General features: G+C 46.4%; 1 protein-coding gene across 2 annotated transcripts in view; it reads right to left on the bottom strand.

Annotated features, from left to right (window-relative positions):
• Positions 1 to 27,248, bottom strand: part of Tmem132d (transmembrane protein 132D) — a 647,297-nt gene that overhangs the window by 468,830 nt on the left and 151,219 nt on the right. The window contains exon 2 of one of the 2 annotated variants that reach the window (NM_198727.2): positions 18,494 to 19,379. The exons of the other annotated variant lie outside the window; for it this stretch is intronic. Coding sequence (NP_942022.2) covers positions 18,494 to 19,379 — 886 coding nt within the window. The remainder of the gene's footprint in view (positions 1 to 18,493; positions 19,380 to 27,248) is intronic. 2 annotated transcript variants of the gene reach the window in all.

Here is a 27,248-nt window from a genome sequence, read left to right as displayed (position 1 = left end):
CCTGTCAGATCAGACTGGCCCATGGGCATGCCTGTGGTGGAATGGCTTAGGTTGTTAACTGATGCAGGAGGGCCCAGCCCACTGTGGGTGACACCATTCCCTACGCTGATATTTCTAAGATGTATAAGAAGGCTAACTGGCTAAGCACGAGCCTGTGAAAGAATCAACAAGCAATATTCTTCCATAGTTTCTACTCATAATTCCTGCTTGGGTTCCAGTCTTGACTCCCTCAATGATGTACTGTGATCTGGAAGTATAAGGCAAAATAAAGCCTTTCATTCCCCTAAGTTGTTCTTCGCAAGAGCGACGATCTGAAGACATTGTCACCTTCTACAATGATGAGTGTACTCTACTCTGGGTAGCCTTTACTCTACACTACCTCAACCGTAATAGTGGTGCCTTCCGCTAGGCAGCTGGGATCATTGTCCTATAATAACTTGTTACAGTTCATAAAACAGCTGTGATATTCTAGGAGAGTAGGCTTAGGACTGAGAGACAGTTCTGTCAGTAAAGTGCTTGCCACAGGAGCCTCAGAACCTGAGTTTGCTCCACAGAATCCACACACAAAATAAGCTGAGAGCGGCAGCCTGTGACTGTAATCCAGCACTGGAGAAAGAGTGACAGGCAAAGCTTGCTGGTCATTCAGCCTGATTCATAAAAGACCCTGTCTCAACAACAGGTCAAAAAGAGCTTGAATGTAAAGTTAGACACTGGTTGCTGCTCAGAATACAACACCCTCAACAACCCTTCCCCTCTCACAGACCCTGACAGGTACCTGCTGTCATATTGTCTGTGAGTCCCTTGCTAAGACATTTCCCCAGGCACTGCATCTGGGGAAGCGACTTTACATTTACATGGCTAATGTGTGGCATCACTGCCCACACAGCCTGCTCCTCAACCCTTCCCCTGCCTCCTGCCAGGGAATCAGGGAGTCTGGTTTCAGCCTTGTGCTCTGAAAGCACCATCCTCAGGGAGCTCTAAGAAAGACCCTGACTCTGCCATTTGGGTGTGCTCCCCAGCTCATGGTGTCTGTCTGTCTCTGGAACTGGGGTGGTACTCTCCTCAGAACCCTTACCCTACTGCTGTTTGTCCGTCTGTCCATGGCGCTATTTACTCTTCTGATAAACTCCCCTCCCCCAACAATCCGTTTCAGTGATTTTCATCATGCTACATGCAAGACCCTTCTGAGAGTGACTGATATTGATCAGTCCCCATCAATGTACACACATGCACCCACACCCACACACACTTTAAAATAAAAAGAAAGGGGTGGGGGTAGTTAGATCAGCATGGGGAGTCCCAGACATCCATGGAGTCTGCAAAGCTCAGGCTAGGCAAGCTGGATTCAGGAGATGCAGAAAAGCAAAAAGCCAAAAAAACCAAGGAACTGGAGAGATGAAAAGGGCGTAAGGAAGAAGACAAAGCAGTTTTCTGGACTCTTGCAGTCAGTGGGGGAAATTAGCATTTTAATTTCCTACTTAAAATGCCTACCGACCTCTTCTACACAAGGAATAAATAAGCACGTGGTTTGTCAGCTTGTAGCGCTGTTTGCAAACTGCTTTCTGAGAGGTTCTAGGCTTTGCAGGGCAAGTGATGGACATCTCTGTGGCTCGAAACTCACTCCGCCTTCGTCTAGCTCGCATACCTGCAGTGTGTGTTGCTTTTCTTTCTTTTTTCTTTTTTAATGTATAAAATTATTTATTGTCAATAAATTTTTACTTGGGGGGGTTTGATTCTTTTGCTGTCCATCTAGGTCATCTGAAAATAGCCCTTTCTCAAGGTTATCCAGTTGTGCTTTCAGCCCTTTTTTTAATCTGTCCTTTGTTTAAAGACACAGTCATTGGCAACTTCTAAGTTCTTAGCCATAAGACTTGAGGATTTCTTCAGTTTACTTTAGGGACCCTTCTTCAGTTTGCTCTAAAAACCATTTTAAGGTAGGTTTCACTTGTGACCCCCAACATCTCTGAAGAGTCTTCTCATATCCACTCCTAGAGAACAGTACATATGACTTTATTAAAAACTACAGTTAAAGTTTACTCCAACCTAACAGCTGTAACCAGTTCAACATATATAAAACATGCCTCTTTTGTGGTGAGAAGGACTAAACGTTAGCCGGCTAGGACTCCACCACCGAGCCAAACCCCTCACTTCTGTTTTCCTTGAATGTGTGATCCCCCTGCCTCACTCAGCCTCTATAGCAGGTGGGAGAACACATATCCCATTAGACTCAGCTAAAATAAGCACGCTAGACACACTCTGATACACTTTGATTTTATCTATTGCCTAATCATTAAAAACTTCAAAGTGACAGTATGTTTTAGTTCATTTTGAGAAAATGTGCCAATCTGAAATTCTGACTCTTTTCTATAATTAAGAGCTGTCAGGTTGCAGTGGAGGGGTCTTGAGGGAAATTTAATCATCCTCTCGTTTTATATGAAATAAATTCTATTTTAATTCTACTGATGAGACTCTATAAAGAGCAAAACTTCTTTCTGTTGTTTGAAACAATGGTTTCGGCTCCTCCAAGCCCCAGCAGACATCACAGTGGGCTGCGAGCCGGAGGGAGCCCAGCGCTGAGGGATCCCGGGAACACACATATGTACAATTGGCAGAATCTGTATTCATTCTCTTCCCCGTTTGCAAAAGGGAAGGGAGAAATAGTCTGAATTTGGAAGCATTTATGAAAAACTCTTGGAAATATTTCTGATGTTTCCCTCACTGGGTGTGGAGTCACTGAAACTGTCTCTTGGCAGGAGAGAGAGAGAGAACAAAGAATAGGTAAATATTGAGAGAATATATAAAAATATTGTTGTGTAATATCGCTAACCAAATAGAAGAGGGAGACAGAGAATCACAACCCCAAGTGAAACGCGTTTCAACGTTGGGAACCAGCATTAGCTTGCGAAGGAAGATGGCTGGTGTGTTCTTGCTTAGTGATGGCGACATGCTTTGGCAGTGGTAAAAGGATCATGTAACATGCTTCTCATGTGAAGCATGAGTATTCTGCAGGAATCCTCATGAGGAAGAAGCACACACGGCCTTCACCTGGCCCCACAGAAACTGCCCTCAATGCCCACAGAGCACTGTTCATTTGAACCAGGGGGAGAATGTTGGATATTGGACAATTAGCAAAGAAATGGTGGGAACGTAGCAAGTCAGGTGAATTGATGAGGGCAAAAGGGAAGATGTAATAGGGCTGTAAGAGGCTTCCCAAAGGCATAGTGCTGGGTGCATATACTGACCAAGGGGCGGGTCTCAGGATAAGGAGAGGTGCCATTAGCAGCTGTTACAATAAACAATAACTACTTTGCAGTCAGCAGACCGAAAAGCATAGCACAGCACAGAATGGGGTTTTGGTTTGTCTCCCTGAATTAAATGACAGGTCCCAGAGAGTGTGTAGCAGGACAAGATCGGATCACACAGGGAAAGGGGTTTACCCACACAGATGTGCAATAGCTTGGTCTTGAATGTCCCCTCAAGCTGTTGTGCTAAAAGCTTCTTTGCCCCAGTTGCTGGTGCTGTTGGGAAGTGGTAGAACCCTTAGGAGGAGGTAGGACCTAGGAAAAGGAAGTGGGTCACCGGGGTCATGCAATCTTTTCTTCTCTCATTTTGTTTCCAGATCGCCACAAAGTGAGCATTTTGGATAACTCTGATGCTGTTTGTATTTTGATGCTGATTCTGCTTGCCGGGACAAGGAATGAATCACTTACTCAGGTGACTTCCTGTGAGTCTTTCCCTAAGGAATAATGATTTCTAAGAACCAATCACTGGTCGAGGGGTAGGCGGGACTTCCGGGTCGGGAGAGGGAAGAGAGGAGGCAGAAAATACTGACTGGCTTTTGGAAAAGGAGAGCTGAGAGGAAAAATGTAGCCAACAAGACCCCTTTCTGCCCCGTTCCTCCATCTCCACCCCCTTGTTTAAATGGCGGATTCGCCACTGGCGGATTTAACCTAGAATGGCTTGTTAGTTGTTATGCCCAACGATTATGTTACCTGTAGATTCTAAACTAAGACTGTGTGGTGTTTTCTTTCACATGGGGGTGCTCAACTGAATTCCAGAGAAAGGTACAGTGGCAGGGCATTCCAGCTAGCCATGGAATTTTGATACCTGGGGCTGGCATGGCCGTGACCCGCCATGGGAACTTAACAAGTCAGGTGGAGAAATTTCTGAGATCTGAGTCAGAGAGCCGGAATGAGAATGAGAACAGGCTCACCCGGTGCCTGCCGGAGATAGCATGGATAGCTTTTTTAGTATTTCCCCACAACAAGCAGTGGCCAGTTCCATGTGCTCCACCATGATCCTCTCCCTTGCCAGAGACCCCTAAAGCAGCTGACGTAATGCAGCACAAATGGAATCTCTGGCAGAGTGCGACAAGTAAGTCGTCCATTTAAGTGGATGCTTGTCCTGTTGCAGAGAGGGAAAACTGAATGACAAACATCCTAAGGACCAGGAAGGTCCAAGCTGTGCTTATGACTCGGACCCTAGGACGCCACAATGCATTCCCACCCAATGGTGGAAAATTATATGGCATAAGCATGAATGTATGCATTGGAGGTGGCAATGAGTTAGGAGGAGACAGACCCTTTTGGGAAAGGGATCTTGAGCTGGGTGGAAGGAGGTTTCCTTTAAGGATCAAGAATAACCCCAAGGAGAAAAGGAGGGAGATTTCCAAACACCCTCCTAACCAGACCTTGGTCTCCACAGCTAGTCACTTCCTCTAGCCAGGTGAGCATGTGCAGGTCAAAGGCATACAAGGTAAAATGATTCCCGTGGTCCTCCATTTTCACTTCCTCTCTGTTGTCTACATGTGAAGGAATTGAGTCCCATAAGATGGCAGACCTCCTCAGGGATAGCTGCGGCCCCACTTCATGACCGTCTTCCCATGGTCACTGGCTCTGTGTGAACACCAGCACACAGATTGGGATAGGCATCTGAGACCTAGGGCTGTGTGTTACAGCTGTTTGTGTTGCCTTCTCTAACATCTACAGAGGGAATAGTGTGGCTTAGAGGCAACCAAAATCAAACAGAGCCCATTTGGTTGAGAAGAGGCTACGATGGTCTGGTTGTCTTACTGTAACAGACTGACTCAGTGTAACGGATCCAAGATGGAGTCAAACCTGTATCATTCCTTCACCATTAAAGTCACAGTTTAGGAGTTTCTTGGGTCTTCTTTATAAACCTACATAATCATGCAAGCTACACACACACACACACACACACACACACACACACACACACACACGTACATGTGTGGATGGGTAGGTATGTGGGTACAAAGGAAGTTAATATATAGTTTTAAAAGTCTTTAGATGTGCATAGATCCATGAGACCATCATAATCAGGGGGCAACAACATCACCCCCTAAGGCTCCATAGAACAGCCTTCTCCTCACTCAGTCACAAGTGACTCTCCATCACTAAATTCTGCTTATGAGAGAGCCACCACACTGTAATAATACCATAGGCACCCTTTAGTAGCTGTGACATTTACACAGTATCTATCCTCTAAAGTTGCTTTTCTTTCTTTTATTTTACGTGTCTGGGTGTTTTGCCTGCATGAATGTCTATGCACTGTCGTGTGATACTAATAGAAGTCACAGGAAGGTGTTAGATCCCCTGGAACTGGGGTTTCAAATAGTTGTGACCTGCCACGCAAGTTCTGGGAATCAAACCCAGGTCTTCCACAAAAGTTGGCAGTACTTTTAATTGTAGAGCCACTCTCTAACCCCCCCTTTTTTAGATTTATTTATTTATTTATTTATTTATTTATTTATTTATTTAATGTAAGTGAATACACTGTTGCTGTCCTCGGACACACCAGAAGGGGGCATCGGATCCCATTACAGATGGTTGTGAGCCACCATGTGGTTGCTGGGATTTGAACTCAGGACCTCTGGAAGATCAGTCAGTGCTCTTAACCACTGAGCCATCTCTCCGGCCCCTCTCTAACCCTTTAAAATTAACTTTCAAAAACATGGCAGTGGCCTGGGACTGGAGAGCCTGGGTAGCACAGTTGGTAATTATTGGGTAACTGGCTTGTGAGATACCTAAGTTTAGGAAACATCAGTAATGAAAAATAATCCTTCATTTGGGAAAAGTTATCTCTGGGATCAGCAATTGACAGGCCAGGGGAAGTACAGTTGGATGGGTTGCAAAGAATCCAAGGTCCCAGGGAGGAGGAGCATAGGCAGACAGGGCTCCAGGGGCAAGCAACCATCCAGGCTGAAGAGAGGCATACTCATTTGCCAGAAAGATAAGTAGCCATCAGGCCAGCCTGTGCATTGCTCTAGAGTGTGGGCCACCAGGACCCAACAGTTTCCAGAAACAATGGGACTAAGCACAGCTTCCTGCTACTTTATTAAGAACCATTACCCACGCAAGGCCCTGGGTTCGGTCCCCAGCTCCGAAAAAAAGAACCAAAAAAAAAAAATAAAATAAAAAGAACCATTACCCAATGCCCTTCACCTCTGAGTCCCCCGTAAGTGGTGGATTCGAGAGTTCAAAGGGCAGATGTAAGCTAGTTAATTAGACCAAATGCATCTTGCCCTACTCAAGGGCAACCAAAAGGGTAACCAACCTTGACAATGAGTTTTGCTCCTTTTGAAAACTGACACAGGTCTGTTGGGTCAAAGGATCCAGTACTAGGCCAGAAGACAGTCCTGTATCAGCTCTGTGCACAGAACCCTCTTGTCTGTGGTTCAGGCATGGTGATGAAGGCAGGAATGGCCCTTCAACTCCTGCATCATTTCCATTTGAACTTTGAAATGAAAACCCCTGAGCTTTCTTTGCTGTTGATGTTAAAGAGTTTGGGAGAACGTCATCCTGTTGCTGGGGAGACAGAGACAGGCAGATCCCCAGAGCTAATTCACCAGGTAGCTTAGCCTTACTGATGAGCAGCCCCGGGAGACCCTTTCTTTAAGGGTGTGGACAGCAGCCCAGATGATGACACCTGAGGTTGCTGTCTGACACCCAGACACACATGAACTCACACGCATCAGCAAGTGTGTACACGTGCACATAGAAACAGACAGTTTAGAAATCGGAATTGTAAGAAAAGTCTGAGTCGTGGAAAAAAAAAAACAAGTGGTAAGTTTGGGTTTCCCAAGGCCCTGTAAAACATTCTTAAAGGGAGATGTTTTCTTAGCAGCAGCAACAGCAGCAGGCACGCACACACGCGTGCGCGCGCGCACACACACACATACACTCTCACTCTCCTGGCAGGCTGCAGAAATGTCCCTTCTGACAAAGGCAGCATTTTCAGTTAGGTTCACAAAAGACATCTGTCTTCAGACTCTTTGACCAAAACCAAAAAAACAAACAAACAAAAACAAAACCCAAAACATGTCTACTGTAGCAACCCAGTATTTTGTTTGTACAATTCTTAAAGTAATTTCAGGTTTAAAGTAATTTTAGGGAGCTGGAAAGGTGGCTCAGTAGTTAAGAGCACGGACTTGTCCAGAAAACCCAAGTTCAGTTCTTAGCATAGACACTAAACAGCTCAGGTCTACCTGTAACTCCAGGTCTATGGGAGCTAGCACCCTCTTCTGGCCTCTGAGGGCACTGCACTCATGTGTACATACCCACATGTAGAAGTAAAAGTAATAAAATGGATTTTCCTTTTTAAAGGACATGTTCTGGGACTAAATTATCTCTGTGTTGGCTGTAGGTGGTATCCTGTAGCCACACTGCTACAGAAGATTCTGAGCATGCACTTCATTAGAGCAGAGCTGGCCCAGCTGTGTAGCCCAGTGGCTTTGAACATGTTGGGTTAACGTCCTGAGGACATTATACCCTTTGCTGCTTTTGCTTTCTCTCCATGGACAGTGGGCGATATGTCCGTCTATTGAACACTCATGGCTCCCACCAGCATGAAAGAGGAAATGACTGAGAGCCCTAGAGAGAAGCACCACAAGAATTGAGAACTGCCAGCCCCAGGGGTGTCATCCAAGGTTGGAAGGGGAAACCTAGAACTCAGCAGTTAAAATGTGACAGTTCCTCTGTGATCTCTGCCAGGGGTGACTGAGCCTGGGGGAGGATTTGGCAAAGACTGGAGCCATTTAGGGGTTCTCACAGCTCAAGTGGGAAAATGGCAGCCAAGGGCACCACTGGGCACCCTAGGGTGCTCCAAAGGAACACCTCACAGGCTGGATGGAGACCTGGAATTATCCAGTTCACACCGCCAGTGTGCTGGGGAAGGGCAACTGCATTCAGTAAGACTGCTGAAGGATGTGGCCAGAGTCTCAGAGGCATCGCCGTCTTCAAAAGATGGCCAGAAGTTCCCGTCAGCAAAGCCAGGCTCTGTTACACTGGGGAGCCAGCCTACGCTTTTAAACGTCTGACAGCCTTTGATCCTCACTATCCTGACCACTCAGTCAAGAGATGTCGGGCTTCAGCTCCCACCAGCCCATGCTCTGCAGTGGAGGGTACCCAGGGAGAAGGCCCTGCTCCATCACAGCTCATGACAGAGGAGAGAAACAGCGAGAGCAGAGAACAACCACAGAGCTGGCCTTCAGCCATGGTGGGTCCTGAGAAAAGAAACCAGATGAGGAGGACACAAGAGAAGCTGGAGGTACAGTGGAGCAGACACTGCTAGACTCCTCCACTCAGTACGCAGCAGAGGTGACCCGGCACCCCCATGTTGTAGAAATAGTTAGTCCCAACCCAGAGTTTCTATTCTGCCTTTTACCATTGGTTTCCACGATAAAAGCACACATAACCTTCATATTTACAATGAGCCTTAATCAGTACAAACGCTGGGCAGATATCCACCCTCCATGCTGTTAGAATCTACTTTCCTATTGATAACCCTCAATTATTACTTACTATGTTTCATCTGGGCTGCTCTTGACTCCAATTGGCCAGCCCTCAAGGCCACATTCTCATGACTCCTCTAACCCATGGAGGCTTCTCCTTCTCCTCTGCCTTTTTTTTTTTTTTCCTCTCTTGGTCCCCCTCTGATTGCCAAGCCTAGGAAACCTAAACCCCACCTATGTCTCCTCTTCCCAGCTACTGGCTATTGGCATCTTTATTTACCAATCATAAATAACTTGGGGCCAAGGTATACGTGCGGACTGTGTGGACTCTCTCGTCCCTGGGACAAGTGGGTCTTTGGAAGCCCACATTTAGCATTACAATAGACCAAAACCAAAATAAAACCAAAAGACCAAACCTCAACAACCCTGGTTTCTTCCAACTAGTCTGGGTCTCTGCCAGGAGCTGTGGTGTTTCACCTTACTTATATACAGTCTTCTCCTTGGCTAGGGCCAATTCAAGCTGCATATAGTCCTCCTGCTCTGTTTCCCACTTGGGACGAAGAGATGACAACCTCGCTGGCACTGTTAGATCTCTGCAACTCGGAGGTGAGCAGGTTGTGAAAGGACCGCCGTTTCCATGGGCACAAACGTCTTCCTAAATTGCTGCCCAGTCAGAGACAACTCAATTAACAGCACCTTTATCCAGAGACTAACCTGAGCTGGACACTTAATGTGAGAACAGTGACTGGAAGGGCAGAGACACAGCCCAAAGGTTAATAAACATAGGAAACCCGTCTTGGGTGGGACAAAAGGCCAAACAATGAGGCCATCAGCGCCGAGGGAGAGGGCTGGAGCTGTCACATGGTGGCTTGGGAATCCAAGAAAAGGTGCTACTGAAGATGGCAGAGCCAGGTCAAAGCTGTTGATAGGCCCCTGAGATCAAAGTCAGCCCATCTACACCATTCTTCTGAGGCACTCAGGTGCAGATGCTGGGAGGACCTGGCCCTATTCCTCAATGGAAGGAGTATCCCAAAATACACAAGCGTTTCAAACCACCAGTCTTATTTCCTCTGTATGAGACTATACAGGACTCCGCGGGTCTGATGAGAGGAAGTAAGACATACAAACTTCCGGCTCATTCGCTAGCCGGCCCCGCCCCTAGTCTTTGACTCCTCCCCCCAACATCTGGCTCATTTGTTTGCCAGCCCCGCCCCTAGTCTGTGCCCCCCTCCCCAACATCTGGCTCATGTTTTTAACCAGCCCCAACCTTAGTCCATCTTTCCCCCACCAACATGATTTTTGTTACATTTTAAAAATAAACCTACTGAGCTGGAGACTAGCTAAACATCTTGTCATGCAAGCGTGAGGACTGGAGTTTGGATTCCAGAAACTTCGATGATTCCATCCTTAGAAGACCGGTGATCCCTGGAGCAAGTTGGCTAGCTAGTGTAGCCATATTGGGCAGCTCTGAGTTTGAATAATACAGGATGGTTCCTGACATCAACTTTGTATCTCCACATACAAATACATGTACATGTGCGTGCACCCATGTACATGTCAACACACATGCACGACACATACATGTGCACACATGAAACTGGAAAAATAAAAATACATCTATATTTTTATATCTTCAGAGGCAGGGAAAGAAAAGACAGCCACAACCTGGTTCTCTGTATCATCTCACTCTGGAATATGCTGAGTTGAATACCTCCCGAGTTATTCTCAAAGAACATGCCTTCTAAGTGGTTTCCAGCATGCTTCTTTCTGTATTTGTTCTTTGAAGTTTAAGTTAGACAAGACCTGCAACTTATGTACTTACCAGCAGACTCTCAAAACGAATCAATGCTGGGAGTTCAAAGTGACCTTAAGTTGGCTGTTTGCATTTCCCCTGACGCACTGCATTTCACGACCAGCAGAATTGATCTACCGGGTACTGAATCCATTGACAACCTGGGTTTGAGGTCCCCTGGCTCTTTGTTTATGCTCTACACATGCCAACAAGGAAGGGGCCCAGAAACTGGGGCTCCTTCTCTTCTTAAGCTCTTCTTCTTAAGCGTCCCTTCTCTTAAGCTCCCTGTGGGCCCAGTGGGCAAACACAATGCTCTGTATTTGAAAACGCCATTTACGGCAATGACTCATGTAACCACAGAAGCACAAGGCAAAGGCTACTGTTTCTCATTTAGCTAACCCCCCACCCCCAGCAGCAACTTTTCTTCCTACCACTCATGTTGTTATCTCTGCCCCCATTCCTGGATAAATAAGAATTGAGGAAATAAAAGAACACATCCCCCACAGAGGCCCCAGAAGCTGCCCTGACTCACTTTCTAGGGAACAAAGAGATTGTGGATAAAGTGGTCTCCTTTGCTCTAGCTGGTTCTCGCCATAAGATTGCAGGAATTTGACTCTTCAACTACACACAGCTGGATTCAGTGCAACTCAAGGCTGAGTTTACACAGAAAGAAAGGTGTGGGCAACACTGTGTGCAACATGGAAAAGGAGAATGTGGAATCACGCATCTAGAGTCCATATTCCATTACCATTGTATTACCATCTCTGTCACCACCACCATCATCATCATCACTATAAGTATTACCATTAACATTAATTGCCAGTTCCAGTGTCCTCGGTGCCTGCAATGTGGACAGCAACTCAACATTTTGTAGCAGACATCTGTCGTGTGATCTAGTGTCTTAGGGTTTTACTGTTGTGAGCAGAACGCCATGACCAAAGCAACTCTTTTAAGGACAACATTTAATCCGGGCTGGCTTACAGGTTCAGAGGTTCAGCCCATTATCATCAAGGCATGAAACAGGACAGCATCCAGGTAAGCATGGTGCTGGAGGAGCTGAGTGTTCCAAAGGCAGCTAGCAGAAGACTGCCTTCCAGGCAGCAAGGATGAGGGTCTTAAAGCCCCACTCCCACAGGGACATACCTACTCTCACAAGGCTACACCTCCTAATAGTGCTACTCGCTGGGCCAAGCATATACAAACCACCTTCTGGCAAACACCTGGTTTTCCCTGATAAGAAGGGTCACTGCCCATAGGCCTGCCTAAATGATGCTCTGTCTTAGGATGTATGCATTTAGCAGATGTCATTAGGCATTTATAAGGTTATCCCAAACTCTTCAACAAAATCTATGTCCGTCCCCTATCTGTCCCTCAGAGCTAGTAAGGAATTAAAGGTCAGGGGCTCAGTAAGGGCCTTTGTATGGTAGAGCAATATCAATGTCAAGGAGCTGCAGAGGGAGTTGGCAGGAGTGGTGCGTGTCTATGCCAGCCTCTGTTCCCCTGCCAGAATAGGCTCTGTGGACACCCTTCCACTATTCATTCTTGAGTCCTTCGGTAACCATTCAGGAAGTCCTCTACATAATGTCTGTTAATTAAAGTCACAAAAGTTAAATTAAGCCATTATGGAATGTGTAGCCTACAACTGATCAGATTCTGGATTGCAACTTGGCTTCCTCCACCTCGATTAGAATGAGAGCTGTCCTGTTGGGTGGAGATCAACTCACAGGAGCCCGGGATGGGGACGGGGGGGGGCCAAGTAAAGGCCAAGACCAATCACAAACCAATCCATCAGTTTTGAAGGCCTCATGTCCTCTATAAAGCAGCTAACCATGTGTGATGGCTATTCTTGGTTGGCAACTTGACTGCATCTAGAATTTGTAGGATGATGTCATACAGGTGAAGGCAGGTACTAGATAGGTTGTTATGAATATTCTTAATGGATGGATGTGTACAGGGCTTTGCATGTCTAGGTGGGCAATTGTGTGTTCTTTAATATGGCGATTTAAGTTCAAGAGAATATGTGATGGCAGGAGACACTAGGCTGCCACGGAATTGGGATGTATGTATCTGGCATGGTGGAAACCTGCCTTGGGAACTAGATGGGTAGAGAGATTGTTGACAGGCTCAGAGAGAAGCCATCAGCAGTGTGATATGGGATAGAGCAAAGAGGGTAAGAGGCTTTTGCTGATTGAGATGAAGATATCTACCAGACATCTTGGGGCACTATGATGCTGGATCGAGTGTGGGATAAAAGACAGCATTCTTTTATAATTTTACAGCAACAGGAATGAACTAAAACCTGAGCAGTTGTGTACACTTGTGAGGAGGGAGTTTTTTCTTAATTGAATTATTTGAAATAGGAAGAACTATTTTTACTTCAGATCTTTTGAAGTGGGAAGATCTACCTTTAATCCGGGTCACACCTTCTGCTGGCAGCCTATGTAAGGACACGGATGAAGGAAGCTTGCTCTCGCTCTTGTGGGCAAGTGCATTCCTTCATTTGAATGAGAGCCTATTTGGGATTCTGAAGACCAACTGAGGCATTCAGCCTTGTGGACTGAACAACCACTGGATTCTTGAACCTTTCATTGGTAGACAGCCATTGTTGGACTAGCTGGACCACAGCTTGTAAGCAATTCTAACAAACCCCCTTTATATATAATACATGTAATATATTATAGATAAAAATATATTTTTTATATAAGTTCTGTTCCTCTAGAGATCCCTGTGCAAATCTAATACAGCAAGCAAAGGGCATCCCCAGACACACCTCAATCCTGACTCCATAATCACATGTCAAACATTCTTTCTTTATACCCTTGCTCTCTCTTTTAAAGGTCTTTTCTCAGCAGGAAAATCCCCAGAAAAGGCTTGATCCAAAGCACTTTTTATATTTTAGTTTTAGTTAACAGTCACGAATCTGTGTGCATGCTTATATGTTTGGGGGTAGGGGGAGTCACGTGCTTGTATGCATCTGTGCATGTGGAAGTGAGAGGTCAATCTCAGGTGAGAGGTCAGCTCCTCGGGAGCTAACCACCTTGTTGAGACAGTTTCTCACTAAGTAGAACGCTTGCTGACTCGGCTATAATAGCTGGCCACTGAACCACACCCCATCATGTATGACAATTTTTATGGGCGCCAGGATCAAATTCAGTTCCTTGTGTTTACACGTGGCACATGTTGTTGCATGAACCATCTCCCAAGTTCCTGAAGCATCTGAAATCTGACACAGTGGTAGGTGCATGGCTGCCAAAGAGCTCTTGGGTATCTCATTTAGTATTTAAAACTGCAGAGCACTCTGCAAGCTATAAGTGGTCATTGATAATAAGCATTACTATTAAGAAGGATCTATTCACTCAATGAACTTGAGAAGGGCCCTTGGGAAGAGCCCTGATTTGTCTTAGTTCTGCCTTCCATCTCTGGACTCTGTCCTCCACATGAACTTCCCTGACATTGAATAAATATTTGGCTCAAGCTCCAGTCCAACCGAAGGACTAGAGCTTCTTAGTAAATCAATCTCTCTAGGGGAAAGATGAATAGATGGTATGGAGGGAGAGAGGGTCCCTAGGCTTGTCATCTCCAGCTTGGCATTTGTGCAATCTGAGCCATTGGTGGTTCTGGACCCTGAGTTCCGTGGAGAGGGAGACAGGGAAAGGAATGGTGGGTGGGAATCTTCAGAGCAAAGAGCCCAAGCGCTGTGGGCGCTTCCGTTGTCAGTGGGAAGAAAAACATTTTCTGAGATTTAAAGGAACTTGGATGTCTGTGAAATGAAAGTGCTTTGCTTTCCTTCTACAACAGGGGCTTCAAGACTAGAGCAGCAGGGTTGGAAAGATTTTGTAAGACAACAAGCTGTCTATTGGAGCTTTCTTGTTCTCAATGAGAATTCACCCATGAATCCATACCTACCAATCCACACAAATACACAGACACACAGACACATAGACAGACACAGACACACACACAGACACACACACACACACACACACACACACACACACACACACACACACGAGTTAGGGAGAAACAATCATTAAAACATACTTATAATTTGGTACCCAGAATAGAAGGCCCACCCCCTCAGACATTCTCCACATTATCTCCCCTGAGGTCCAGGCACAGATAAGTCTACCCCTATTTATGGAGATTCAAGTGAAAAGCCCACCCCATTACCAGGTCCATGTTTAAGGTGTCTACTTACATAAACAGAGTAGATTCACTCAAGATTGGAGTATGTTAGGTGTGTAGTAGACAAACATCAAAGCCCAGGGAACATCATAAAAGAGGAGGCAGGAAGGATGTAAGAAATAGAGGTTGGTGGGGGAGGGGAGGCAGTGAGATGCTGTGTTCTCAACATGATATGGCTGTTGCCCCTGCGAACTCAAAGACGCTATGGTTACATGTACAACATCAGTCTAGTCAAAACTCCCAGCAGGAATGAGGGAGAAAATCTCCAGGCCCCACCCCCTAGTAAGGACCCAGTGGCAGTTAGTAGCTGTTAAGGGGAAGCAGACTCATTTGCATTTTTCCTTCAAGGATGACCCTAGTGGTAGGCTTCCCTTGCTCCAGTGGATGACCCCACCCACCTCTGTGCACTTATAAAGTTGGGAGGGTGTATGTTGTGGGGATATGGGAGGAGTTGAAGGGAAAAATGGACAGTAGATATACTTCATTAAATATTATATATATATATATTCTCAAGAATAAAATTTAAAACTAGATTCATAGTGAATGGATTCTGAATAAATGTTCTTTTTCTCTATATCTGAAATTACCCAAGCTTTGACTTACAACTAGAGCCAACAAACCTACATGGGTGCTATGTGTTTGTTTCTGAATGTGCAAAGGCCCAAACCTAACCCTGTGGGCTGTGTGGCCCAGCACTGGGGATGCCTGTTGCGTCTCTGGGAGAGCAAAGATAGCTCATCTCACTCAGGACTCTAGGGAACACGTTTACTATATTTAAGATGGTGACAGGATCCCAAGCCTTTGTAAAGTACACAAACAGGCACAGAGATGCTTCTGGAAAAGGCTAGAAGAGCTCACTCCTTGAGGCCAAACCTAGGGTACAGTAAGATTCTTCTTCTGGCCCAGGAATTCAATCACCAGCCGATGACCGGCATGAATACACAATGGAAGATGGTATGTATTATCACAGGGACCTCTTTTCTCTTTCTGCTTGTTTGTTTGTTTATTCATTTATTGAGACAGGGCTCTTCTGTGTAGCCCTGGCTGTCCTGGAACTCACTTAGTAGACCAGGCTGGCTTTGAACTCAGAGATCTGCCTGCCTCTGCCTCCTGAGTGCTGGGATTGCAGGCACGTGCCACCACACCCTATTTCTTTTTTTTTCTTAAGACTTATAGATTTACATATTTTATGTATACGGGCACTTTGCATGTACATCTGCAGCCGGGAAGAAAGCATTAGACAGCTGTGCCATCTCTCCAGGCCAAGCCCCGACTTCTGTAAAGCCGCTGAACTCAGAGGTTGAAGCACACATTTGCGGGACATGGAGAGGGCTTATGTCCAGCTGCAGTGCAATCTGCCATATAGGGGCAAATTGAAGCACAAATGTGGCCCCAGGCCCACAGATGTCTTCCTACACCACTGTTCCGCCCTCCCCCTGCCCCTTTGTTAATCCCCAGATGCACAGAACACAAAGCCAAGGTTTTTTTACCTCCCAGTTTTAGCCAAGTTCAATCATTAGACAAATGCTGTTCACTAATGTGTACTGCTTTAGTCAAAATAAAAAAGAAAGAAAGAACCGCAATCAACTCAACTTAAATTTTGGAGTTAAAGCAAAAGGATGACTTGCTTCCTTGAGCTCATCACTCATAAACAAGACATAAGGAAAAGGGAGTACAGAAAGAAAGAAAGGAAGGATGGAGGGAGAAAGAGGAAGAGGGTGGAAAGGAGGAAGGGAGGGGAGGAGAGAGAGAGGAAGGGGGAGAAGAAGGGAGGGAAGGAAAGAGGAAGGGAAAGAGGGGAGGAAGGGAGAGGAGGAGTGAGGGAGGGAGCGGAAGAGAAAGAGAACAAAGGAAGAATGGATAGATGGATGGATGAACGGATAGACAGATAGACAGGAAAGAAAAGAAAGAGGAAATGAAATTTGGATGAGAAACTGAAATGAGATCAGTAGCTAATGAACTTGAAACTCTGTAGGCAATTTGTACCCCACATGTGGTTACATTCATATCCTCAAGGATCACAATAAACCTAATGTGTTGGGAGTTGGAGAGATGGCTCAGCAGTTCAGAGCATTTGATGCTTTTGCAGGGGACCAGAGTTTAGTTCCTGGCACCCATTTCAGACAGCTCACAACTATCTCCAGAGGATCTGATGCCCTCTTCTGGTCTCTGTGGGCACTGCACTCATGTGGTGTGTGTGTGTGTGTGTGTGTGTGTGTGTGTGTGTGTGTGTTGTGAGAGAGAGAGAGACAGAGAGAGACAGAGAGAGACAGAGACAGAGAGACAGAGAGAGACAGAGAGAGACAGAAAGACAGAGAGACAGAGACAGAGACACAGAGAGAGAGAGAGAGAGAGAGGGAGAGAGAGAGAGAGAGAGAGAGAGAGAGAGAGAGAGAGAGAAGTAAAGATGAAAAGCCTAGCTTTAAAAAGAAAGAAGAGAACAATTTAGTGTCTCACAGAAGGCCAAGTCGTGTCACGCTGCTGGGATACTGCTGTTCAGCCAACGATGCTTGTGTTAATTGATTATTGCAGCCAAATTTACCTACATTTAAAATGGAGCTAAAGTCTTCAGTTACATCACAACTGACACAAGGCAAGTTCCTCTACCATATTCCAAAGTGAGTTCCAGAGCATTTTCTAAAGTACACAGTGCTTCTTTTAAATGTCTCCTCTTTGCTCCAACCTTACATAAGGTACCCAAGATCCCACCATTTAGTCTCCTTTATGCTCTTCCATTTCTTTTTTAAATAGCACATTCTATTTCCAGGGAGAAACAAAATGACAACTTTAAGCCTGGTACCACTTTATACTTAGAGCCCGCCTGTCTGGAATAGACTTTGAGTTGGCAAAGCCACATTCTCCTTCCTCCTTGACAACTGTCGAAACTGAGTTTGCAGATTCGCTGAAACTGCGAGGAGTTTAAAGACCCAGTTGTGAAGTGGCTGATTTAAGGGAACCCTCAGTGTCCTGAAGCTTGTTGACAAATCTCCACAAAGGTCAAGGGACTCTTCTGTGACATTTTAGGAGATTCATTAATATTAAAGAGAATTATCTTATGGTCTTGGAGAGATGGCCCAGTAGTTAAAAGTACTTGGCACTCCTCTAGTATACTCTAATTCAGTTCCTAAAACCTACATCTGGCAACTAACAGTCCAGGACGATCCAATGCCCCCTCTTTTGGCCTCTGTTGGTACTGCATTCATATGCATACACCCGGACATGGATACACACACACACACACACACACACACTCGCACATGCACTCACATACATACATAATTAAATATAAGTCTTTAAAACATATTTTCGGGCTGGTGAGATAGCTCTGTCAGTAAAGCATTCACCATGAAAACACAGGAATCTGAGTTTGATTCCCAGAATCCACGTAAATCAGCAGGATATAGTGCTGAAGATTTGTGGTTCAATGACCCCGATGCTACAGGGTGGAGAAAGGAGGATTCTAGGGTCTCACTGGACAGCCTAACCAGCAAGCGCTGGGAAAGTGAGATACCCTTTCTCAAAACAAAACCAAGGTGGGCATCACTTGAAGAATGACACCCATGGCCTCTTGTGCACATGTACATCCTACAAAGAAGTGTGCCCACCAAGCGGCCAGTCAGAAATGTAACTAACCCTTATGTTTCACAGAACACAGCATGTGAACATCTACAGGCAGTTCCAGACTAGGCAGAACTACTAGGCAGTTCCACAGCAGCCCGGCTGGATCTCTCCGGCTGCCGTAGACACAATGAGAACCTGCTCACCTCAGTGTGAAGCGATCCTCCGTGCAGTTCCTAGAGACAGAGATAGGGAAGGTGAGGACATCTCCTTGTCGCACAGTCTTGGGGATATAGTGAACGGCCACGTTGCTATCCAAACGCAGCTCCCTCAAAGGTGGACTGCTGGGAGTCTCCCGAAGGAAGACGCTCCCAATTCTATGCAAAGGGGGACTGGATTCATCAACATCATTGTGGCCTGCTGGAGCCCCACCGCTCTTCCTCGAGTCCTCCTTGGCACAGTCACCTCGCTCATCCCCTGGCTGTACAGCGTAATACAGTTCCACAGGACTCCCTTCTGGCTGCTCTGTGGGCCTCCTGCGCCCAGACACCACTGATGGGGGACTGAACCAGCCCGGCAGCATTTCCAGCTGGGCCACGCACAGCCCCAGGGCCCCACCCAGCCGGCAGCTACCTCGAACCTCTTGGGTCTCTCGGAAAGCAAAAACCCGCAGGCAAGGCAAGTTCTCGTCCCTGTGGTCATCCCAGTCTCGGCCCACGATGTGGAAGAGCACCTGCACTTTGGGATGGCTCAGGTAGACTTTCTCCTGCAAGATGTAGGCCTTCAGCCTCCAGTTAAGAGAGAAAGTGTTAGTGAATCCGAATGGGTTGGAAGGCAGCATCAAGTCCTGGGGCACTACCTGCTCAAGTGAGAAGGGCCCGTAGCTGGCGTTGAGCACTGGCAGTCGCCTGGATTTGTAGATCAGGAAGGACTCGACCCGCGACTGCAGGCTGGAATTGCGCATGATGTCCTGGTTGGCCTCCTTTAGGAAGAAGGAGACATCAGCATTGTTGATGTGGTAGGTCACCGGGAGGTAGGTAGGCAGCAGTGAGAACCGCTGAATGCTCTCCAGGATCCCTCGGCCTTCCGTCACTGTTGGGAGGAACCGAGGGCAGGTGTTAGTGATCCCGAGACACCAGATTTGTAGACTCGGAGAGCACATCGGTAACCACCCACTGCCTTACTGCTGGACCCATCGTGCAATTCTGAACTACCCATGATGCAATTCGGAACTATCCAGTGTTTCTCCTCTGAATCAAGTCAATGTAGGGAAAGTTGATGTAAGTAGATATAAAGGAATTGGGAAGATGCCTCGCTTGACAAAGTGCTTGCCACGCAAGCAGGTGGAAAGGAACTGCCCCATCCCTTATTAAAAGGAAGCTAAGTGAGCCAGAGAGGTGGTTCAGCCATTACAGGCTAGGCTCACAACCAAAAAGAAACTAAGCCCAGTGGTGCATGCCTGTGAGTTCAGGGATCAGGAAATGGAGACAGGGGGATTCCTGGAGCTCACTGGACAGCCAGGCTAGCTCAATCAATGAGTGTCAGGGCCAATGAGAGACCCTGTCTCAAAAAAAAAAATAACATGAGGAAAGACTGAGAAAGACATGTGGTATTAATCTCAGGTCTCCACATGAATGTACACAGTCATGGTCATGCACACGCATACACATGCACACACAGATGAAATAAACGGGTAGATATTTTCTCCAGACTTAAACAGTACTTCATGGGAGGTCGGAGGCTTACAAAGTCCACCAAGAGTTGTAAGAATTTGTACAATTACAAGACACAACAGGACCTGTCCAAGCTTCCATAAGCACAAAACCTTTCCTAGAAGAGAAGATTATCAGCTAAGCATGTGGTGCACACCTTCAGTCCCAGATCTTGGGAGGCAGAGGCAGGTGGATCTCTGAGTTCGAGGCCAGCCTGGTCTACCGAGCAAGTTCCAGGACAGCCAGGGCTACACAGAAGCCCTGTCTTGAGGTGAAATGTGAAGCCAAAGCTTACCACTTTTGGTAGAGGTGTCTGCAATACGTATCCAGAGTTCCAGGGACACAGCTTTTGTGGATTGTCACCCATGTGGTGATCTCCTTGTCGTGATGAAGCTGCCTTTTGGTTACCTGTGTTTCTGTGAGTAACCCTACTAAACTTAATGGTTCTCCAAGGTTAATTTGGATGGAGATATTTTTTTTTTCCTTTAGGTGCTGGTGCCCTACTTGGGGTGAATATCACTAGTATTAGAAAAACTTGTCATCTGACACCCATAAACATGGAACATTGTAAATAGTTAAAATTTGAACAAAAAAATTGAACAACAACAACAACAAAATATAGGGATAACAAGACCTTCAAGGAGCTTAGGCCCTGGAGCATAAATATGCAGGGAGACTGGAGTTCTATCCCCTGCATTCATGCTGGGGTTGTTTAGCTTGTGTTGTTTGTGAGCCTCCTAACAGCAGGGGAAGGGCTGTCTCTGACTCCTTTGCCAGCTCACGGGACCCTTTTCCTCCTACTGGGATGCCTCATCCAGCCTTGATATAAGGGTTTGCCTCTACTCTATTGCATCTTGCTATGCTACAGCCCATTGATACCAGATAGATATCAGATATCGGATATATATTGGAAGATATTTTGGAGACTGAGTTGGTGACAGTCCTCCAGACACAGGGAAGGGTCCAACCACACCAGGCCTTGGTCCTTTGAGTAGTCTGGACCTTCTAGCCAAGAATTCGAGGCAGTATCTACATTTAAAGTGTTACACTCATAACCTGTGAAGACCATTCTGCCACCAGTGAGTAACAAACATTTTTCTTCTTCTCTTTAGAGAACATATTCTCCTCGTGGGGGGTTAAAAAAAAAATCCAACATGTTATTTTTACAGTTTGTCTTACTTTCTGGAAGAAAAATCCAGACTGAGAAATTATACAACTCACAGAAGCCATTTAGCCAGGGAGCCGCTGGCTTGAGTAGAACTGACTGCCCAGGCATGGCTCTACCAGCTTTGGTATAGACCATAGCAGCAGCCACACGATGATCCCTGGTTATCTGGAAGTGCCACTAGCATTCCTCCAAGAACCTGCTTCAGCTTCAGTGACCCCATGAAAGCACACGAACCCCAAGTACAGTGCAATCTCAAGTCCGGCTGTGTATCTATCAGGAGTAACCGTGTCAGCCCAGAACTCCAACAGTCCCTGGACTTGCCCCACACAGCACATGGGACCCTCAGCAAGGTCCCAAGCCCCTTTGCTTCTGAGAATTAACAGAAGTTGCAGTTCAGATCTCAGATCACAGAAACTACACTGCATACAAGTTTACAGCTAGGCTAGGTCGACAGATACCTATGTTAAGCCCACTCTGCAGACTGGAATGAGAAAAATCTCTCCATTTAGTGTTGCCACCAAACTCAGGGCAGGACAGGACTCATGTTTAGGTTAAGACAAACTATCTAGAGCTGTTGATCCCTGTGATTCAGGACTGGCCCAGATAGTCGTTTCATAGGTTACAGCCTGATAACGTTGGGAATTTCTTTTTCAAATATCGAAATATGTCAATTCAGAAGATGGCACAAGGGATAAGGTATTTTGCTCATGTAAGGGCTGGAGTTCAGATTCTCCTGAGCTTGTATGGAAAAGCCGGGTTGACAGGGTGGCATCCAGTAACCCCCACACTCAGAAAGTAAGGTCAGGAGATCTCTGGGGCAATGTAGCTAGAGTGGGTAAAGTTGGTAAGATCCACCTTCGCCAAGAAACCCTGCCTTAGTAAGGTAGACAGCAACGGAAGAAGACACTGATATATACATATATATATATATGTATATATGTATATATGTATATATATATATAGCCTGTACATGTCCAACCACATGTGCCCACATACATATTAGTGTGCATACATACACAGACACTACACAACCATACACATTTGAATATTTTTCCTTAAAAGCAAGATACTCTCAACGTTGCAATTGTGACTCTTGAATTCATGGATTTAGAATCACCACAGAAATTGAAACAGACCTCCGGGAGTAACTATAAGGATGTTTCTAGAAAACCTTAACAGAGAAGAAGACGCACCCTAAATGTGGGCGGCTCCATCCCCTAGGCTTAGAAAGCAGGCAAGCTGCACACCAGCACCTGTCTCCCTCTGCTTCCTGCCTATAGATGTCATGTGACCAGCTCCCCATGCTCCTGCTGCCACACCTTCCCACCATGTCGGCTTGCACACTCACACTGTGGGCCCAAAATAAGTCTTCCTCCCTTAAGTAGCTTTTGCCTTGTATTTTGTCACAGAAATGTGTAGTCACTACCATAAGCCTAACAAAATGCCTTAACCAGTGAAGCACTGTGTTTTTAACATTCTGGAACTGGAGCCTGAATTGTGATTTCCCCAGACCTGTGTTTCCCCATGTAAAGTCAGCACAAAGAGCAAGCAGGCATTTTCTGTGTGTTTTCTGAGGCGAGCTTCCTGACCCCCCCCCACCTCCTTCTTGGGTGCCTCCTATGTCCAGACAACACACCCCACATCAGCCCAGTTACAATCCCATCCTGCCTCTGGCCACATCTGCTGTAAACGCTGTATTTCAGAAGCACTCAGAGTACATCTCTGATTCACATCCCCAGGTGTGTCCTACACAGCATCCCCGTTCCCCATCACTCGGTGCTTCTCTGTAAGTCTCTACCGAGCAGTAGGGTGCATGCCATGGGGTCTCACGTGTTTCCACAGCATGGGGTCCTTAGAACAGCACTCAAGCAATTATGAGGCACTCAGTAAATATTGGATAAATGAGTGAGTGAATGGGTACGCAGATTATGCATTTTCTATACAAAAGAATGGATTGCATTTTCCACCAGGATTTTGCAAGATCCCTTCTCCACAGTAGACTGTAATCAGGATTGCCAGTGCTTCTATTTCACTGAGAACACTGCATAATCCCACTAACAGGAATCTGAGAGGAGAAGAGAGACAGGGACGCTCCCTGGACCATGAGATTCCCCAAAGGGACACCCCTTGATTATTCAAAACACATCTGACACTTCCCAGAGCGGCTGCCTTGAGCAGCCTCAAGCCAGCTTACCACGCAGTCTAGAAGCTGCCGGGGTCAGAAGGGCAGAAGGGAGCAGGGCAGTCATCAGCACTGTGCACCCAGGCCTCCTGAACCTCCCTGTTGAACATCTGACCCCGCTGCTCAGGACCACAAAACTTAATTGTGCAGCTAATTACACGGTGCCAGGTCAACCACACAGGGTCCTCTAATACCATTCAGGAAAACAGTAAAGCAAGAAAAGGTCACGGCAGGGCACTGGAGGGGAAATAACTCCAGCTTTGGTCTGAAAACCATCTAGAGGTCTTTCACCCTGGTATCCAGCCCAGATGCTTGTTGCCTACAAATGCCTCACCAAGACGGGTGCAGCTCCCAGGTAACTTTTTTCCTTTCTCCCTCCCTGCCCAAGTGCCACCTCACAAGTCTATGGAGGCGAGGATCTGTTTGATCTTGAGGAAGGTCAAGGGAGGAACCCTGAAACAGGAACTGAAGCAGAGGCTAATCGGGCAATATTGCTTACTGGTTTGTTCTCTATAACTTGCTCCGCCCGCTTTCTTATACCCTCCAGGGCCACCCGCCCAGGGTCAGCTCTACCCATGGTGGGCTGGCCCCTCCCACATCAACCATTAATAATAAAAATAATTGTCCTAGGGCCAATATGACAGAGGCATTACTCAGTTGAGGTTCCCTGTCCCCCCACACCTCGTGTCAATTTAATGAAGCTTAACCACCACACTCCCTTTCTCTTTTTTCCTTGTGCGTATCTCTGTACATATGTCTATAGGGTGTGTCTGTGTATGTGCCTGCATGTATGGGGGATGATGCAGAGTGTGCATTTATACATGTGTGCAAAGACCTGAGATTAGCATGAGAGTCCTCCTCAATCACTTTCCACCATAGTTATTGAGGTAAGGTCTCTCAATAGCTGCTATGGTTAATCTAGCTATCCAGCTTGTTCTGGGGAATCCGCTGGCTCAGCTTTCTCTGCAACAGACGTGCAGGCACCTACCACTAACATGGGAGCTGGGATCCCAACTCTCCTCCTCAAGCTTGTGTAGCAAATGCTTTACTGAGTCATCTCCACAGGCCCCTCCCTCCTTTCTTTCCTCCATCTTTCTCCTGCCTCCCTTTCTTCTCCCTTTCCCAAGCTCTCTCCCTGCTTGCCTCCCTCCCTCCCTCTCCATGCCTTATAATCTACAAAATGGCAGCCATCTTGTTTGATGTGCACAGAATGGCTGCTGTGACACCCGCTGTACTCCAGTCTCCAGAGAGGCACCTTCTATCACCTAAGAATTCCATTTTATTTCACAAACAAATGAGCCAAGTGCCAAGTAAGGAGCCGGGGACAGGAAGAAGCAAATGGGTGGCCCGCGAGGAAAAATAATTGGCTTGCACTTGAGCATCATGGCTATGATTTCTTTCTTTTCTTTTTAAAGATTTATTTATTTATTTTGTATATAAGTACACTGTCGCTGTCTTCTGACACACCAGAAGAGGGCATCGGATCCCATTACAGATGGTCGTGAGCCACCATGTGGTTGGTGGGATTTGAACTCAGGACCTCTGGAAGAGCAGTCGGTGCTCTTAACCACTGAGCCACCTCTCCAGCCCCCGTGGCTATGATTTCTTATCTGATGGAATAGAACGCGACCTGCTCATCAGAGGACTCACAGACCCTTTGTACTAATCTTTACATTTCTGAGAGGAACACTGTTTATTTAAGCAATACATTTAAGAAACAAGGAAGATGGTCACCAGGACATAGAACTCTGCTCTATTTGACTCTTTCCCTGGTCCACAAAGAACAACTTAGGGGAAATGATTGTAGGTAAAAGACCAGCAGGGGTCAGTTAGGAGGTACAACCCTGGTCGTGCACAGTGCAAATTCCTAAGAAGCCACCAGGATCCACACATCCCACGCAGAGAACAGCACAGTCTAGGCTTCCTGACACATACAGGTGCCTAGTTCTGGTTTGGTTTCTAGTAAGTACAAATACCCAGTGGGGCATGCTGAGAAAATAAATATAATACAGAAAATCTCTCTTTTTCTGTCTTCTACGATGAAGGGTAATATAGGGAACATGGTAATTTTGGTTCTAAGTAGTCCCTTCCTGTGTTGTGTTGGCCAACAGTCAACCTGGCAGAGCTGTTTAGTCTTTGTCAGAGAAAAGGCCTGAACCACCTGGAGGCCCTATTGGTAATTCAATTGCCTCTGTTTTAAAAAAGAAACTGGGGTGGCTTCAGATTTGGGGGGCTTATAGCATCCATTCTTCATGGATATGAGAAGAGAAAGTCACTCACTCGGGAATCCAACGAGCTCGCCAGCTACTAAGTCAGCAGCTAAAGGTCATCTCCTCGGGAAGCCCAACCACCAGGGCTTTTTTCCCCGAGGTTTGTCCTTGTCAACGGCAGTGACCTAGGACAGAGATCTGTCACAGGTCACAATCGATCGCTGAAGGAAGTAAAGGTACGAGCACTGCTCGCTTGCTCACCCCGTTCACTGATTTATTCTCAACCTCCAACTGCCTTTTATACCTACTGGGCTCTAACCTGACCCTCAAGAAGCCACTGTGTGGTTTCAGCAGCTGCTTTGTTCCTGTGCCCTTTGCATTTTAAATAGTGTCGCACCCAAAGAGCACAAAACTAGAGAACACTCAACCACACGAGCACATACACATACATACAACACACACATGACCATGTACCATAGCACATACACTGCATAACACAAACTACATGCCACATACATATATACACACAACACTATATGCAGACACACAGAAACTACACACTACACATACAGATACACACAAACTGCACACATTATATGTACACATACTACATACACCATACTACATAGAGGAATGCACACAAACTGCATACCACATTATATGCATATATACACTTATACATACCATACAATACATTCACACATGCACACACACACACAGGGCATCATGTCACAATGCATGCAGAATAAACACATGCACCCCCCAACCCAGGGGCTCTGGATTGGACACCCCTGGATGTAGCTGCCCCTGGGCATTAGGCTGAGACTGGAGGATGGCACTTCTTCATACTCTACCAGCTCCCTGAATCACCACAGACTGCTGTGCCAATGCAGAGGTGTGGACACTCTTGGGACATGTTAGCATCCCTAAACAGAGAAAACACCAGCCCGGTAAGTCACAGACTGTCTTTGGAATCTCCACAGCACAAGGTGTGAAAAGACTCAGCACCTCCCCATGGCCACCTCGGCTCTAATCAGGAGCCTCACAGATGGGGCATGACAGGGTTACCACACACACTCTCCTGAGTCACTGGGTCCGTGGTGTAGATATTATCGAAGGGGGTTGATCTTCACCTCTCAGACATGGCAATAGCTTATATTACTGAAGAAACTGGTACTTACTTAAGCCTCTCAACATACACTGTGAGGAAATCAACTCATGCAGGACACAGAACCTGCCCGTGTACAGTTCAGTGCACAGAGCGTCGCAGCATCACCAGTAACTTGTTAAAATGTGTGCGTGTGGAGACTGAAGTTCCATATAGCGAGACGAAGTACATTTCTGTCTTAACTCATCCCCTGGGCCTTTTATAAGTATCAGTGTCACATTATGCTGAGGATTGAGGACCTCAAGGGAGCCAGGTCTGTTTAGCCTCGGAAGGCTGAGGCTCTTGGGCAAGCGGGGACTGAAGAACAAGCTAGGAAATGAAGGCTTGCAGGATGCTCCCATGAACAGGAAGCGCCATGAAGAGCCCAGAGCAGGTAGATGGAAAGGAAACAGCCAAGCTTTCAGTGATTCTCCTGTCTTGACCTCTTACCTCACCACAGATTCACTGGGATTTCAAATATGGGCTACTGTCTCCAATTTTCATGGTTTCGGAGGGTCTGAATGGATGCCCATTTGATGTAT

This window comes from Rattus norvegicus, chromosome 12, assembly GCF_036323735.1.
Source record: "Rattus norvegicus strain BN/NHsdMcwi chromosome 12, GRCr8, whole genome shotgun sequence".
NCBI lineage: Eukaryota > Metazoa > Chordata > Mammalia > Rodentia > Muridae > Rattus > Rattus norvegicus.
Note: the sequence above shows the minus strand (reverse complement) of the source record. Positions and strands in the feature narration are given on the sequence as shown.